General features: G+C 42.8%; 1 protein-coding gene across 1 annotated transcript in view; it reads left to right on the top strand.

Moving 5' to 3' along the window:
* Nucleotides 1-15,888, top strand: part of MYZAP (myocardial zonula adherens protein) — a 115,291-nt gene that overhangs the window by 22,037 nt on the left and 77,366 nt on the right. The window contains exons 3-5 of the mRNA XM_069596394.1: nucleotides 7,005-7,160; nucleotides 10,748-10,840; nucleotides 14,695-14,808. Coding sequence (XP_069452495.1) covers nucleotides 7,005-7,160; nucleotides 10,748-10,840; nucleotides 14,695-14,808 — 363 coding nt within the window. The remainder of the gene's footprint in view (nucleotides 1-7,004; nucleotides 7,161-10,747; nucleotides 10,841-14,694; nucleotides 14,809-15,888) is intronic.

Here is a 15,888-nt window from a genome sequence, read left to right as displayed (position 1 = left end):
CCTTGAAGTAAGTCCTGTGCACAGGGCCACACAGCTAGTAACGCTTTGCAGTTCTTACTCAGGTCTGTGCCCTGGCAAGTCGTCATGGTGACGTCAGCTTGCATGCTTCCTCCTATCAGGAAGGTCTGGTATCAGTCAAGGTAACTTACCTAAGGTGTGTACTGTACCACTGGGTTCCAGAAGAGAACTGACCCCCCACCTCCCCTCAGATACTCTTCTCTTTTTCCTGGAGTTTTTAGGCCTAAGCAGCTATTGTCTGTGTAGAATGGAGTATTATCTTTAAGAAGTTACTCTTATAAGGATACTATAGGACTACATTTTCTTGTGAGATTTTTTTTTTGGCTGCGCCAGGTCTTAGTTGCGGCACGTGAACCCTTCCTTGTGGCATGAGGGCTCTAGTTCTCCGTGTGCATGCGTGCTAAGTTGCTTCAGTTGTGTCCGACTCTGTGCGACCCTGTGGACTGTAGCACACCAAGGTCCTCTGTCTATGGGATTCTCCAGGCAAGAATACTGGAGTGGGTTGCCATGCACTTCTCCAGGGGATCTTCCTAACCCAGGAATCAAACCTGGCCCCTGCATTGGAAACCTTAGCCACTTGGACCCCCGGGAAAGTTCCTCTTGTGTGATTTCTGCTTGACTAGAAATTTTCTTTTCCTTCTCATCTTTAAGCATTCAAAGTGATCTGTCTTTTTCCAACCATAAGTTTACGTAGGAAGTGGTCTCTATTCATTCTTGTGAGACAGTTAAAAACAACAAATATCTTAGTTACTCAAAGGTCTCCATTTATCTGAGGGGACAAGCCTGCCCATCCCCTCTGTATTCCAGAGGGAATAGTCCTAGTGCTCTCTCAGACTGTGGAAGAGCCCCAGAGGCTCAGTTATAGTGTCCATTTTTGTCATAATTGGACAAAACAATGTCAAGCATGAATAATGACCAGGAACCATAATTTGCTATGATGGACACACAGGTCAGACCACATTCCTGAAAGTGATCGCTTCTGCCTGCAGGATGGATCCAGCGCCCAGACACTCAGCATTGAAAGAGTCCCCAGGTCACCTCCTGCCTTCTGGCTGGGAAAAGTGTTAGTGGCGCAGTTGTGTCTAACTCTGCAACCCCATGGACTATAGCTCGCCAGGCTCCTCTGTCCCTGGGATTCTCCAGGCAAGAATATTGGAGTGGGTTACCATTCCCTTCTCCAAGGGGTTTCCCCAAACTCAGGGAGTAAAGCCAGGTCTCCTGCATTGCAGGCAGATTCTTGACCGTTTGAGCCACCAGGGAAGCCCCCTGGCTGGGAGAAGTCCAAAACCAAAAGTTTTGAAAAGGACTTCCCTGGTGGCTCAGACGGTAAAGCATCTGTCTACAATGCGGGAGACCCGGGTTCAGTCCCTGGGTTGGGAAGATCCCCTGGAGAAGGAAATGGCAATCCACTCCAGTTCTATTGCCTGGAAAATCCCATGGACAGAGGAGCTTGGTAGGTTACAGTTCATGGGGTCGCAAAGAGTCAGACACGACTGAGCGACTTCACTTTCACTTTCTAGTTTTCAAGTCACTCAATTCATGTTTCAGGCCTTTGAAGCCATACTGGTAGCCAGACGTGTGACCAGCTGCCTATCCTGGCCTCTGGGGCCAGGGGCTGGTGTGGCAGTCTACCAGCATTAGTTTGGATTTGTGGTAGGCTGTGTTTCTGATATTATTTATTCTCTGAGACCCCTTCTATTTTTTAATTAATTAATTTTAATTGAAGGATAATTGCTTTACAGAATTTTGTTGTTTTCTGTCGAACCTCAACATGAATCAGCCATAGGTATACATATATCCCCTCCCTTTTGAATTTCCCTGCCATCTCCCTCCCCATCCCACTCCTCTAGGTTGATAACAGAGCCCGTTTGAATTTCCTTAGCCATATAGCAAATTCCCGTTGGCTGTCTATTTTACATATGATCATGTAATTTTCTACGTTACTCTTTCCATACATTTCACTCTCCTCCCCTCTCCCCAAGTCCGCAAGTCCGTTCTTTATGTCTGAGACCCCTTCTTGACCATGGGATGCTTTTCTTTTGTAGAATCAGTGTCTTGGATGGCCACATACTCCAAATATTCTGACACAGGCACAATTCCAACTATTTTCTCTTTCTTTTTGCCTTCAAACTGTACTTATTGAGCATCTATTTATGGTGAGCACTGAGGATCTAGCAGTGACTACAACAGATAGAGCCACTGTCCCTGTAGATAACCTCTGTAGAGGTGATCTCATTGCAAGATCTTATATTCTGAGTTAAGGTTTAGAAAATATGGTCATCTATCACTGAATTTATACCCCTGCTTTCCAATAGCAATAAAACCTCTATAGCAGGAGTTTAGGCTGAGTTACTTTTCTATCGTTTTTCTTTTCTAAGGCGCTTGCTGCCAAGTGTCTTTAGGGAAAACAGCCATAGCATAAGCCTGTAAGTTGTAAGTCACGCAAACATTCCAGGGAATAGTTTCATTGAGAGAGTCTCTGTTAGTTTACTGATAATGCCTGTCATGAATTCTGCTCCTTTGCACAGAGGGACTTGGGATGCTCTTTCAGCTGATTATGTCCTTTTCCCTTCTTTGGCAAAAACTTTTTTTGTTCTGTGCCTTTATTAGGGCTTTTGTTTTCAAGGCAATTTCATCTGCTGTTGTTTTATGTCTAGGAAGCTTTTAGTAGGCCCAGTGTACATTTTTTTTTAAATTTGACTTTTTTAATACTGAGCAGCATTATAAAGAAGTTGAAAAAGCTTTTAATTATGGAGACTGAATTGTGTACTGAATATTGGAACCTTCACCCAGCTGACAACCCTCAAACCATGGTCTGTCTCGCCCTATCTCCACCCCCATCCACTTCCTCCACTCTGTGTCCCAGATGTCGTAAATAGTTTTAGTATATTTCTCTAAAAGATAATCTCTTAATATAATCACAATGCTGTTATCATGCCTAAAAATTAATATTTATCTTATGGGGAGATTATTTTAAAGGACACGGGAGTAGAAAAATTTAGCTGCAAACACAGTGCCAAACATGTCAACTCTTTTTTTTATCTGGGTTTTCCAGTTTTTGACCAAAAGCATGCTCACGTTTTGTCAAAGTAATGGAAGTCTCAGCTACTATGCAACTTTTTCTGGATATAGATGTTATGCTTGGGGCAAATATCACCCCCTACCCCCACCCTGTGGCTTCATCTTAGAGGACAAAGGGTGTTCTCTTCAGGGGACCAACTTTACATATTCTGAGTAATTCCCCAGAACCTCTTCCAACTTTTAAAGCTTCTTATTCATTCAGCAAGTATTTATTGAGAACTCATTAAGTGTCCGTCACTGTTAGTTGCTGGGGATTATGGTGAAAAAGAAGACAGATAAGACCCTAGACTTCTTAGAACTTTGATTTGGTAGGGAAACAGGCCTTACATATATCGTGATGCTAACAGTCACTCCATCATGGTTGTGGTAAGTGTTGTAGAGACCTGACTGTCTGAAGAGTTGGTGAAGATGACCTTGAGAGAAGAACATTTCAGCCCAGCAGTGGCTCTGCAGTGAGAGGGAATAGCCTGTGTAAATGCCTGAGGCACAAAGGAGGTTGGCTGATAAAGGAAGAGAAAAGAGGCCCGGAGGCTGGAATGAAGTGGGGGACTGGAGGGACATGGATCCTGGGAGGCTGGAGAAGAGTCTCCTATCCTGGGCTCACCTCCTCCCAGAGGCCCTGAATCTGAGAGCCTCCCTCTTGGCTATCATAACCCTGAGGTCTGGGGCCACACAAAGCTATGAGCTCCGCTTCCTCTCCTCTAAGCTATCCTGAGGGTTTTGGTGGCTCAGATGGTAGGAATCTGCCTGCAATGCAGGAGAGCCAGCTTTGATCCCTGGATCGGGAAGATCCCTGGAGGAGGAAATGGCTACCCAATCCAGTATTCTTGTCTGGAGAATCCCATTGGCAGAGGAGCCCAATGGGCTACAGACCATGACGTCACAAAGAGTCGGACATGACTGAGTGATTAACACGCAAGCTATCCTGAAGGTTGTGGTTAAAGAAAGAGCCTAGATTTGGAAACACAAACAGGCACTTGAATACTCCCACCTTGGAAGAAATAGTAATATATACACAGTAGGGTTAATATGGGGATTAAAGAAAAGGTTGTATAGTAAAATGGCTAGCCAAAAAATATTTTCTTTCTTTGTAAACACCCCTTCCCCCTCCCCATCACAGCCCAGCAGCTCCTCAGGAGTCCTCTCCTTGTGGGGTGGCCCATGCATATGGGTCTGCTCCTGTGTTGGGCCCTTCCCTGTGGGTCTCTCATTTAGATCCTGACTTTGTAATAATTTTTTAGTTGTCATTTTTTGAAAAAGTATTATTGAAGATGTGGAGTCCAACTTTCTAGATGTTTTACTTACTCAAACACTCACTTGCAAAGCAAAAAATAGAAATAATATGAAATGTACTATTTTTTACTTAACAGATCTTTGATATCTTTCCACGTGTGTAACTTTCAGATCCATGACCTCTTGGGATGTGTTCCACAGACCATGTTGTCCCTGGCTTGTCTGCATATACCTCCATCTGTGGTGGTCCCCATCTCCTCTCATGGGCAGGGAGACAAGTCCTCTTGATCTGGTCACCTGAGCGTTTTCCTGTAGGACAGTCCACCTGTGAAAACCTTTGCTTTTCAGAAACAAGTTTTCCCAAAGCCTGAGGCCAGCATCAGCTTGTTTTTCAGGAACTGGGTGGAGCTGGTGACTGAAAGAGCTTGCTTTTGTTTCCTGGTATGTGGGAGTTTCATTAGAGCTTTTCCTCTTCCTGATTATGTGTGTAGTAAAGCTGGGATATCTAATCCGAGCTTCTCACTCCACTGAGTGCCATTTAACCCCCCACTCACCTAAACTTAGGTATCAACATTAAGAGTTGCCTCAGTGCCTGTGGGGCCCAGGTATGAGGAGTTCTAGTGAAAGCATTTTCCATAAGCAATGCAAGTGTCCCACCCCTCATATTTTATCTCTTAACAAGTTTGTACAGAAGAGTGGGAAGCAATGGATGTTTTGTTATTTTTTAAGATTTATGTAAAATTTTTTGGCTGTGCTGAGTCTTCATTGTTGCATGTGGGCTTTTTCTAGTTGCAGCGAGCGGGGGCTCCTCTTCATTGCGATGTGTGGGCTTCTCACTGAGATGGCTTCTCTTGTTGTGGAACACAGGTTCTAGCCGTGCGGGCTTCGGGAGTTGCAGCACACGGGCTCGGCAGTTGTGAGGCTTAGTTACTCCATGGCCTTTAGGATCTTCTGGGACCAGGGATCAAACCTGTGTCGCTTGCATTGGCAGACGGATTCTTAATCACTGAACCACCAGGAAAGCCCTTCTTATTAATTATTTTTCAAAAGGTCACATTGTAAGCAAATGATACATTAAGTTATAAAGAAAAAAAATCAAATTTCATTCTGACCTTCAGTATCCCTGCTCCTCCCTACCATCCCCTCCTTAGAGGTCATTACCAGTACCAGTGAAGTTGCTCAATCGTGTCCAACTCTTTGCGACCCCATGGATTGTAGCCTACCAGGCTCCTCCATCCATGGAGTTTTCCAGGCAAGAGTACTGGAGTGGGTTGCCATTTCCTTCTCCAGGGAATCTTCCTGACCCAGGGATCGAACCCATGTCTCCCACATTGCAGGCAGACGCTTTAATGTCTGAACCACCAGGGAAGCCCCAGCTTAGAGGTCATTAATGATTAATAATTTGGTAACTTTTACAAGCTTTGATTGAATGGGCCATAAAGGACTTACTATTCTGCCACAAATGAATGATTTTAACATGCACATTATAATTTTATATGTCAGTGATGTTTTGCAAGTACATAGAAAGCATTTATGCACAGGTGGTTTAAAAATTAGTTCAAGAGCAAAGTTACCATTATGAAACTCAGCCTTCTGTCCTGTGTCATTGTCAGCCCCAAGGAAGATTAGACATAGGCTGGTTTTTCTGTCATCTCAGTCCCTCGTCTTAGGTTGTTCCTGTCCCCTCTCTCCTATGTTGTGATGGCCTGCTCTGTCCCTCTACATCCAACAAAGCCTATGGGGAGGTGTCCTTAGTATCAGACAGAACTGGGCTTGAACCTAGGTATGTGGCCATGAACAAGAGACGAGACTTGACCTCTCTGAACTTAAGCTCTCTCGCTATTAAGTGGAAAGGACAGTCATTGTGTTGTGGCGTGGCTGTGAAGATTAAATGTGTGAGGGACATGTCTAGCTTATAGAAGGTGCTCAATAAATCTTAGTTTCTCTTGGCCACGTCTCCCCGCTTCCCAAGTGTATTTGCACTTCAGCAATGATGGGAGTTTTAACTGAGAGAGCCAAGGAGCAGAGGATTCTTTTGGAGTGATGTCATGCTGCCTCTGCCTGACTTTTCAGAAGTATTTCATGAATAGTCACAACAGGGGACCCCACCTTCCTTCCTCAGAACTGGCTCCAGGGTCAGCTGTAACGTCAGGGGACAATCTGGCTGCCAGATGGCTGTCGGCGTTCTTCCCCCCACATATCTCAGCCTCCTGCATTTCAGGCCACACAGTTAGTGATGACGATGAAGTCATACAGAGGAACCAGCATAAAAACAGCTTTACCAAGAATGTGAGATTTCAGACACTCACTCTTGCTATCAGGGATGGCACAAGTCCATTAGGCACCTTTGTCAGAAGGCGCCTGTGTCAAAAAGGCACCTTCTCTGGGAAGATGGGTTCCTGCAGAGACGCTGCTTGATAAAGGGACAGAGCTTTGGTGGAAATTAGGGCAAGGTGCTGGTCTTCCAGGGGAAAGATAGGCACAGGCCAACTATGACTTGGTGAGTAGAGACCAGGTTGGATTTCTACTGGCAGTGCCACCCCTCCCCCATTGCCAGGCATCTCAGTGCTGGGCACAACCTGCATAACCATGTTCAGTGGGCCCGTGATGACAGCTGCCTCTACAAAGCCTAAAGAGTCACCATTCTCTTCTCTTTTCCTCCCCTCTTTCAGCATCGTGACCTGAGCAATGGAGAATCGACCAGGAAACTCCCCCAGGGTGTTGTCTATGGTGTGGTGCGAAGATCAGATCAAAACCAGCAGAAAGAAATGGTGGTGTATGGGTGGACCACCAATCAGCTGAAAGAAGAGATGAACTACATCAAAGACGTGAGTAGTTTAAGGATTTTTTTTTTTTTTCTGTTTTACAGTCTTCTTGTAGCATGTAAGAGGGTGGAGCTGGAAGCTCTGATATGAACGTAATAAGTCATTTTGAAATAATTCTAAATGTCATTTTGGATGGAAAAACCGCTACAGATCTTCATGGTGATGTGAAAAGTGTTATCGCTCAGTTGTGTCCGACTCTTTGCAACCCCATGGATTGTAGCCTTCCAGTCTCTTCTGTTCATGAGATTTCCCAGGCAAGAATACTAGAGTGGGTTGCCATTTCCTTCCCCAGGGGAACTTCCCGACCAGGGATCGGACCCAGGTCTCCCACACTGCAGAGAGATTCTTTACCGTCTGAGCCACCAGGGGAGCACACATGTAATTTTGCAGTGAGGTATAGGATGAAGTTCTATATGTTATTAAGTAAGGATACTCAGTAGACCAAATAGCTTTTTTCTTCCATGTATGATAAGGAGGCTCTTAGGTAGTTTTGCGTATTTTATTGGACACTCCTAATATAAGAGTTTGGACAGCTGTATGAATTTGGATACTTTTGGCTACAGGTGGCAGAAAAGCCAACTCTAAAAGGAAATTTTTCTCATGTGGGGATAAGTCTAGGGATAGGTGCACTCCAGGCAGGGCTCTCCAAGCACCAGTTCTACTTCTGAGATTCCCTTGGTTCTTTCCTCCTTCAGCCTTAGGCTCACAGCATCTGAAAATATGATGGTGTCCAGAGAAGGAAAAGGAGACAATCATCTTTGGTTCCCCTTTAGAGACCCGTCATCAGACTTGCCCTGGTGTCTCATTGGCAAGGACCCAGGTCACATGCCCATTCCCAAATCCATCACTGGCAAGGGGAATGGGCCTTGGGAATTGGTTTGATGGTTCAGGCCGATCAGTTGGGTTGAAACAGATGCTGAGAAGTCAACCACAATAGACATTGTCTAACCCAGGCCAATTAATACCATTTCTTTGTAATTAATATTACATTTCTTTTAAAGTGTACGTTCTTTGGAGAACTTTTGAAAAATATAAAGATGTATGAAGAAGAAAACAAAATCACCCACAATTCTACGATTCAACCAGAACAGTTGTTAACATTTTGGAGTATTTCCTTGTAACCTTTTCTTTTTATCTATCATCTATCTATCTTTCCTTCCTTCCCACCCTCCTTCCCTCCTTCCTTCCTTCTGTCCATCCATCATCTCCATTCTTTCTTGGTCTACTCAGTGTCTCCCTAGATTGAACAGTGCCTTTGTTGTCAAACCAGAGTGATTAGGTAGAGAGGATATGAGCTGTTCCAGACACTGGCCTGTGGACTAAAGAGTGCTCGTGAGAAGCAGGGGCAGCATGGGCAATGGAGTCCCCATGGGTCTTGGTTCAAGGTCCAGCTGTTTGACCCAGCCAAACTTCTGCCCTATCTGAGCTTCAGTTTTCTCATTTATAGATCATGAGGGCTGAGGAGGGATCGTTAAGGTCAAAACTAGCTCTGTTTTATTTGGCTGTGTTTGCCAGTAGGACACAAACACGTGAGGTCAGCTTTTGTTTTGAGTTTTTGAGAAGAGCATCTCTTATCAAATATCAAAAAATAATAAATGTACCTTTCTTAATTGTCTTGAAAGATTTGGATAGTTGTACAATTTTAAGGAATAAAAAAGATAATAAATTCTTAACAGAGGAAATGAAGAAGAGCCAGATGAGCCATACTCATACGCAAGCGGGTAGAGCCTGTCGGACAACTGTCAGCCTCAGAGCCCCAGTCATCCAAACCCTGAAGATCATTTTTAACCGTTCAGAGTAGCCCGTTCCTATGTTTCTGTGTAGGGACAGCTCGTACCTTTTTGGTTGCCCCTATTTTTCTCATGCAAATGCTTATGCCTTTCTCACTGAGATGCCCCAAATAACATGGCACCACTTCAGAGGTAAACCTGCTAAGCAGATTGGTGAGTTGCAGATTGTCCAAGACAAAATCGTAGGTTCAGGCTGTCAGATGTCCAAATCACATGAGAATTTCTGACCTGAATTGCCAACCTCCACTGTGATCTACAATTTAAAATTAATTTTTTGGTCCCACTTTCTGTGGCTGGCTTCAGATCCATCCCGGACTACTCATTCCTGAATGTGTTTATGGGTTTGTGCGCCTTCCCTCACTTGTGGGTGGACTCTGGCAGTATTTGCCAATGGGAGTCACATCCAACTCCACCCGCTCCCCAACAGTGAGTAGGCTGAGAACCAACTCAGGGTCACAGATGAAAGCCGTTCTGTCTGCCCAGAATGAAAAGGTTGTTGCTTTTGGCCTCATTTCCCCCAAAATGTTTGTATTCAGTGGTGAGAAAGTAGACTCTATCATTACAGTTCATTTGGGAAGGGCAAGGTGTTGTGACTTGCCTTCTCCTGCCCTGAAATCTCCACCAGTATCCAGTCATTCCTAATAAACGTACAGTTTAAAGCAATGTGCTAGTTGTATAAATACAGTTTCAAAATTAAGTCCCCACATGCTGTGGCCTACTTAACCCCTCATTCTAACCAAACTGCTGCTTTTGAGCCTTTCCTGTGATAGAAGTTCCAGAGCCTTCTGGAGAGGGCTCCTTTGAGGCTGCTTTTTTGTAGGAGAATCCCTGAGTTCTTCATTCAACCAAAGGAGCACCAGAAGAAGAGTGAAGATAGAGACTATTTGTTAGGTTTTTTCGTTTTTATTGAGAATGTATTTAAGGCCCCATTACTTCTCTGGAAGTGGTATTATAGAGAAATTTAAACAGAGTTTGTATAAACAGGCATTTGGGGGAATCACCATGACTTTCCTTATATTTACTGCCTTCTGTAGTGTTGGTGATTATTGAGGAACTGACTTTCACATTTATGGGCTCTCTAAGCTCATACTTTCCTTCCTTACCTTCCAAACATTTATTTGCTCTCTGGCAGTCAGGACAGCGATAGGGAAAATTAGAGGTGCCCTTTTTCTGTTTTTCGTTTTGGTCTGCCTAGTCATGTGTTCTGGCTTTCCTGGTGGCTCAGTAGTAAAGAATCCACCTGCTGATGCAGGAGACATGGATTTGATGCCTGGGTTGGGAAGATTCTCTGGAGAAGGGAATGGCCACCCACTCTAGTATTCTTACATGGCGAATCCCATGGACAGAGGAGCCTGGCAGGCTACAGTCTATGGGGTTGCAAAAGGGTTGGACATGACATAGCAACAGAACAACAACAACAATAGTCATGTATTTACAAAGCTTACCAGTTAAACAGTTCCTACTTATAAAAATATGTGATAGGAAAAGGGGAAAAATCCTGCCTGAATATGATTTTTAGGGTGGTAGGTAAATTTCAATAAACCACTTTTTCTTCAGAGCATGTTATTTGATAATTAATATTTATTAATAATTATATATAATCCACAATGTGTATTTATTATTATCACTATTATTTGGATAATTCCCTTGTGATACTCTTTCTTAATATCCCAAATTGTCCTGTTCCTAAGATTATTTTTTTGTGAGGCCCTTCTCTTAGTAGGGTTTCTTAAATGTTTTGGAAATCTCACATGAAAATATTGTAGCTTGATCTCTAACCAGTATTTTTGTGGGCTGCAGGTGAGAGCCACTTTGGAAAAAGTAAGAAAGAGAATGTACGGAGACTATGATGAAATGAGACAGAAGATTCGACAGCTCACCCAGGAACTGTCAGTAAGTAGCATCATGTGAAGGGATGCTAGGGCTTAGAACTCCCTCCCAGTTGCTAGTGCCTGAAGATACTTGAGTTTATCATGTTCCTTGTGAGTGGAATCACAGGAACATGATTGCACTGGGTCTTTGGTGCAGATCGTGGGCTCTCCGGTTGTGGCGTATGCTTAGTTGCTCCATGGCACATGGAATCTTAGTTTCCTGACCAGGGATTGAACCCACCTCCCCTGCACTGGAAGGCAGATTCCTACTCCCTGGGCCACCAGGGAAGTCCCTGGAATCATAAACTGAGGGAATATTATCACAGAATGAAGTTTATTATTTGAAGGAAAATTTTTGTGGCAAGAATAATTTTCACTTTCAAAGCATTCCCTCCAAAGTCAAGAACAAGATGAGGAAGCCAGCTCTATTATTATTGAATGACATTGTACTGGAGAGACTAGCCATGGAATTTAGCAAGAGAAATAGATTTAGTGGTATAAAAACTGGACGGGTAGATGAAAAACTACCACAGTTTACAAACTGTATGACTACATACCCAGAAAACTCCAGCGAACCAATGAAAAAACTGCTGTAAACAGAAGAATTCTATAAAGTAGCAAGGTAAAATATTAATGGACATAGACAAATAGATTGCAATATGCAAAAAACCAGTTAGAGAAAATAAAAGCAACAAAAAACTACCAGATATCTGAAAATAAATTTTAATGAGTAGAAAGACATATACATCATATACTTGGAAAGGAAGATTCAACATCATAAGACATTAATACCATTCGTGTTGATAAATAAATTTAATGTTACCCAGTAAAAGTATTAAAGGATTTTTATTTTATGTTGTTCTTTTACAACTGAACTAGGTGGTTCCATGGTGTACAGAAAATAAATATGAAGAGTTAAAATTCTGGGGGGATAAAAAGGCAATGAAGGAGACTAGGCCTCTTAATATTGAGAAATACTGAGAAAGAAATTGAGAAAGCCTCAGAGATGAAAACAGAATAGTATTGGCACATAAATAAATAGACATTAATGAAAAAGAGCCCAGAAATGTAACCCAATCTATGATAAATGTGGCACGTTAAATGAAGGGAGGAAAATAGAGCAGTCAGTATATGCTATTGGGACAGACTTATATCTGGACAAATTCTGGGTAGATTTTGTTAAACTTAGTGCCAGAAGGAAATATATGTGAATTGTTTTACACTCTTGGACAGGGGAAGGTATTATCTTATGAGGAGATGCAATTCCAAATTCACTAAAGGAAGAGTTAATGACACTGATAATTTTGACTACATTAAAATGAAGACTAGTGCTGGCAAAAATACCAAAGTCAAATGACAACCTGGGAAAAATTATTTGCCTTCGTACTATAGGTAGTAGGCTTGGAGAATGAAATGGCAGCCCACTCCAGTGTTCTTGCCTAAGGAATCTCATGGACTGAGGAGCCTTGCGAGCTGCAGTCCATGGGGTCACAAGAAGTCAGACATGACTGAGCGACTAGTAAGCTAATATTCTGGATACTTAAAAAAGTGCCCATGAATCAAAAAGAAAAAGGCCACACCTCATAAAAATAGGCAAAATATTTGTGACAGATAATTTATAGTAAGGGACAGATAAAGAGATCTTAAATTCCTCATTCTCAATAAGAGAAACTCAGATTAAAACGGTCTGTGATATAATTTTTATCTAGCAGACTGGCAAAACTGCAAAAGTGGAACAAGATGCTGTATTAGCTGTGCTATAGAGGATCAGGCAGATTGCTGCTTGGAATGTAGTTTGTATTACTTTTAGGGAAAGCAATTTGGAATATCTACCCAAATTACAAATGCCTACATCCTTTGACTCAGCAATTCTTTTCCTAAGAATTTATTCTATAGAAAAACTCTCACATATGTGAAATGATGTATGCATAAACTTAGTTGTTAAACATTGTTTATAATAGTAAAAAGATTGGAAACCTTACAAGTCCATTAAGAAAGAGAAAATTTAAAAAATATATATTACATCTCTACAATCACAGAGTTGTTAAAAAATAAAAATGAATAAGTTCTTCAAAAAGATACAGAAAAATTTCAAAGGTACAGAGTAAGTGGTGAAAAAGCAAGACACAGGAAAATGTCATGTGTAGTATACTACCATTTATGTAAACTAAGGAGAAAATAAATATATCTAGATTGTTTTGTGTGTGTACAAAAAATTACTGGGAGGATCATCAAGAAAGTAATTAACAGTGGTTCCTACTTGAGGTGCAGAGTGGACATGGTGGTAACTGAGCAGATGGGACAGGCGTGAAAAAATATTTTGTTTAGTGTCTAATATTTAGAAATATTTAGTGCCTTTTCTACTTTTAAAATGTTTGAACTCTAGGAATATATTGCCTACTCAAAATTAAAGAAAAAATAAGCTTCCTCTGGTTTAACCGAGCTAATGCTTTATGGGAAAAACATTTAAAAGAATATTTGTGGTTAATAACCTTGAAGGAAAAGTCTATTCTGTATGACATACTTCCCATAAAAGTTAACATCTGCAGTAAAGGAGCACAGTTGCAGCAGTCATGTATTAGAGTCTCGTTTATGTCTGGGCTGTGAAATTATCTGCTTAAGTAAGACCTACTGCCTTGATTATATGGGGTGGGAGCATACAGGCATATCCAGCTTGTCATTCTCATTGACGTGTAGGAAGAGATTTGTGAAACTGTCACCTGCCAATGGAAATTCCCTCTGCCATCCGCTGACACTGACTGTGATTAAAGCCAGAGGACTGGACTTGCATGCATAAGCAGGTCTCTGCCCCTCGCTTTCCATGGCCACCTCCTGCACACCCTCATTTTCTCATCTAGACTGTCACAGGAGCTCCATCTCTACCTGCAGTCTCCTCCTTCTCTGGGTCGCACCACAGACTGTAGCCAGGTTAAGATGCTAACGTGGAACTTTACTGGTGGTCCAGTAGTTAACGCTTCACCTTCCAATGCAGGTGATGGGGGTTCGATCCCTGGTTGGGGAGCTAAGATCCCACATGCCTCATAGGCCAAAGGTCAAAACATAAAACAAAGCAATATTGTAACAAATTCAATAAAGACTTGAAAATGATCCACATCAAAAATAATCTTAAAAAAAAAAAAAAAAGATGCTAACTTATTGGCTGTATGAATGTGCCCTGAGCTGGAACACACCTCCTGCCCCTGGCCTGCTATTTCTTTCCTCTCCCAAGGGTACACCTCTCCCTGTCTCATGCCTGACTGCTTCCTGCGGCTCCCACAGGCCTCACAGGATCAACCCTTGAGCCTCCCAGAACCTTACCTCTGGTTCTATTGCCTCCTGGCCTTTCTATATACCCAGCCCTTCTTTAAAGTCTAGCTTAAGACTGGGCTCTGATGAAACTCTCTGAAACACGTTAAATATACATCCAACAAAGACAACACGACAACAGCAGCCACAAAACGACTCCTGGGAACTGGGTGAGTCCAAAGCATATTCCTTCTATGGTGAGTAGGCCAAAGCAAGACTGTACAAAGTCGTATCCAGCTAGATTCTAGTCGTAAAGGTAGCTGTATATTTGCATTCAAATTCCTCTCCTTCCCTTTCCTCCCTATAAAAAGGCATGTTCTGGGGGCTGCATAGCGTTGTGAGAAGTAAGTGAGGCCCTGTTGGGGAAGAAGTGAATATCATCCAGAGGCAAAGTTGTCTTGCCTTTCTGCTCTCTGGGTCATGCAGATGTTGACTTTTTAATGTAAAGCTGTACTTGAAGTATCATTGACCCTGATGTGTCTGCCCTCAGGAGAAAGTTGTGACCTAGCTGAAGATTTTTGTGAGCATGTATGGTTTGGTTGTGTGTAACTGTCTCTTCAATCTGTCCAGGTTTCACAGGCAAAGCAGGACTACCTGGAGAATCACATCCAAACCCAGTCGTCAGCCCTGGACAGTTTTAATGCCATGAACGCAGCATTGGCGTCAGACTCCATCAGCTTGCAGGTACTCATCTGCTCCCCATTGGCTGGGTTGTCCTCTGTTCCAGTGCATATGAGCTTAGCCAAGGGTGGGCCCTGTGTCTTTGTATTAGAGTAAGTCACAGAATGTTCTCGGCTCATTATTCAGAATACACTCGGTCACAGTAAAGGCTGAGCCAGGGAGACGGTTAAGGAAGGAAGCTGATGGAAATGCTTCCAAGCCGAGACTCCCAACCTTGCAGTTGCATTTGTTTTAGCCCTTATTAAAATGGGGGTTTAGATCCTGAGTTCAGCGCTAGTGATGTCACTTGTCCCACTAGACACCTGAGTGGTCCTAAGCATCAGTGCCTGAAACAACATATCACCTGCTCCCTCATGCCACAGTGTTAGGAGAAGTCTCACCAGTCACAGGAAAGATGGCCTTAACCCAAGGCAATCCTCATTTATTCATGATGAGTAACTCCCAAAGGCTATTAGGCATGTTTTCCTAATGTGGAAATTATTTTGCATTAAAAGAAAAAGTCATGTGCCTTCCAGAGAACACCTGGTAGTGCCAGACAGGGATGCCAAAAACAACCAGGATCCTACACGTGTGCAGATGTGTGGTCAACCCACACCAAGGGGATTCTTCTCGTTATTACTTTGATTTGTTGGGAGTTAATCCCTCACATGCTGCCTATTGTTACTCTTTCAACTGAGCCCCCCATGTAGTATGCAAATAAATTTGAAAATGTTTAGAGCCAAGCATTAGATTCAACATTATATTCAACAGACTCCTCGGGCTTTAATTTCCAAACATGCAAATAATAGATTCTGTCCCCTTCCAACTTTATTTGGCTCTTATCTCTTTACCTTCCTCTTCAAAGTTCACACAAGCTATTTCATATCCTTTCTGGTTCTCTATAAATAATTTGCTAGATAAGCAAACAAATTTTATGTTGGGATGATCCACTTCCCCTAGGATCCAGTACTTTTTGCTGACAGCTGATTGGGCGGTAGTGCCAGCATCGAAGCTCGGATATAGTCCCACAGTGGGGGCAGGCCTTGTGTTTGGGTTTGTCTGGAAGCCCATTTCTGGTGGGGCTCTGAGTCCCACCCTTTTCCT

Source organism: Ovis canadensis, chromosome 7 (assembly GCF_042477335.2).
Source record: "Ovis canadensis isolate MfBH-ARS-UI-01 breed Bighorn chromosome 7, ARS-UI_OviCan_v2, whole genome shotgun sequence".
NCBI lineage: Eukaryota > Metazoa > Chordata > Mammalia > Artiodactyla > Bovidae > Ovis > Ovis canadensis.
Note: the sequence above shows the minus strand (reverse complement) of the source record. Positions and strands in the feature narration are given on the sequence as shown.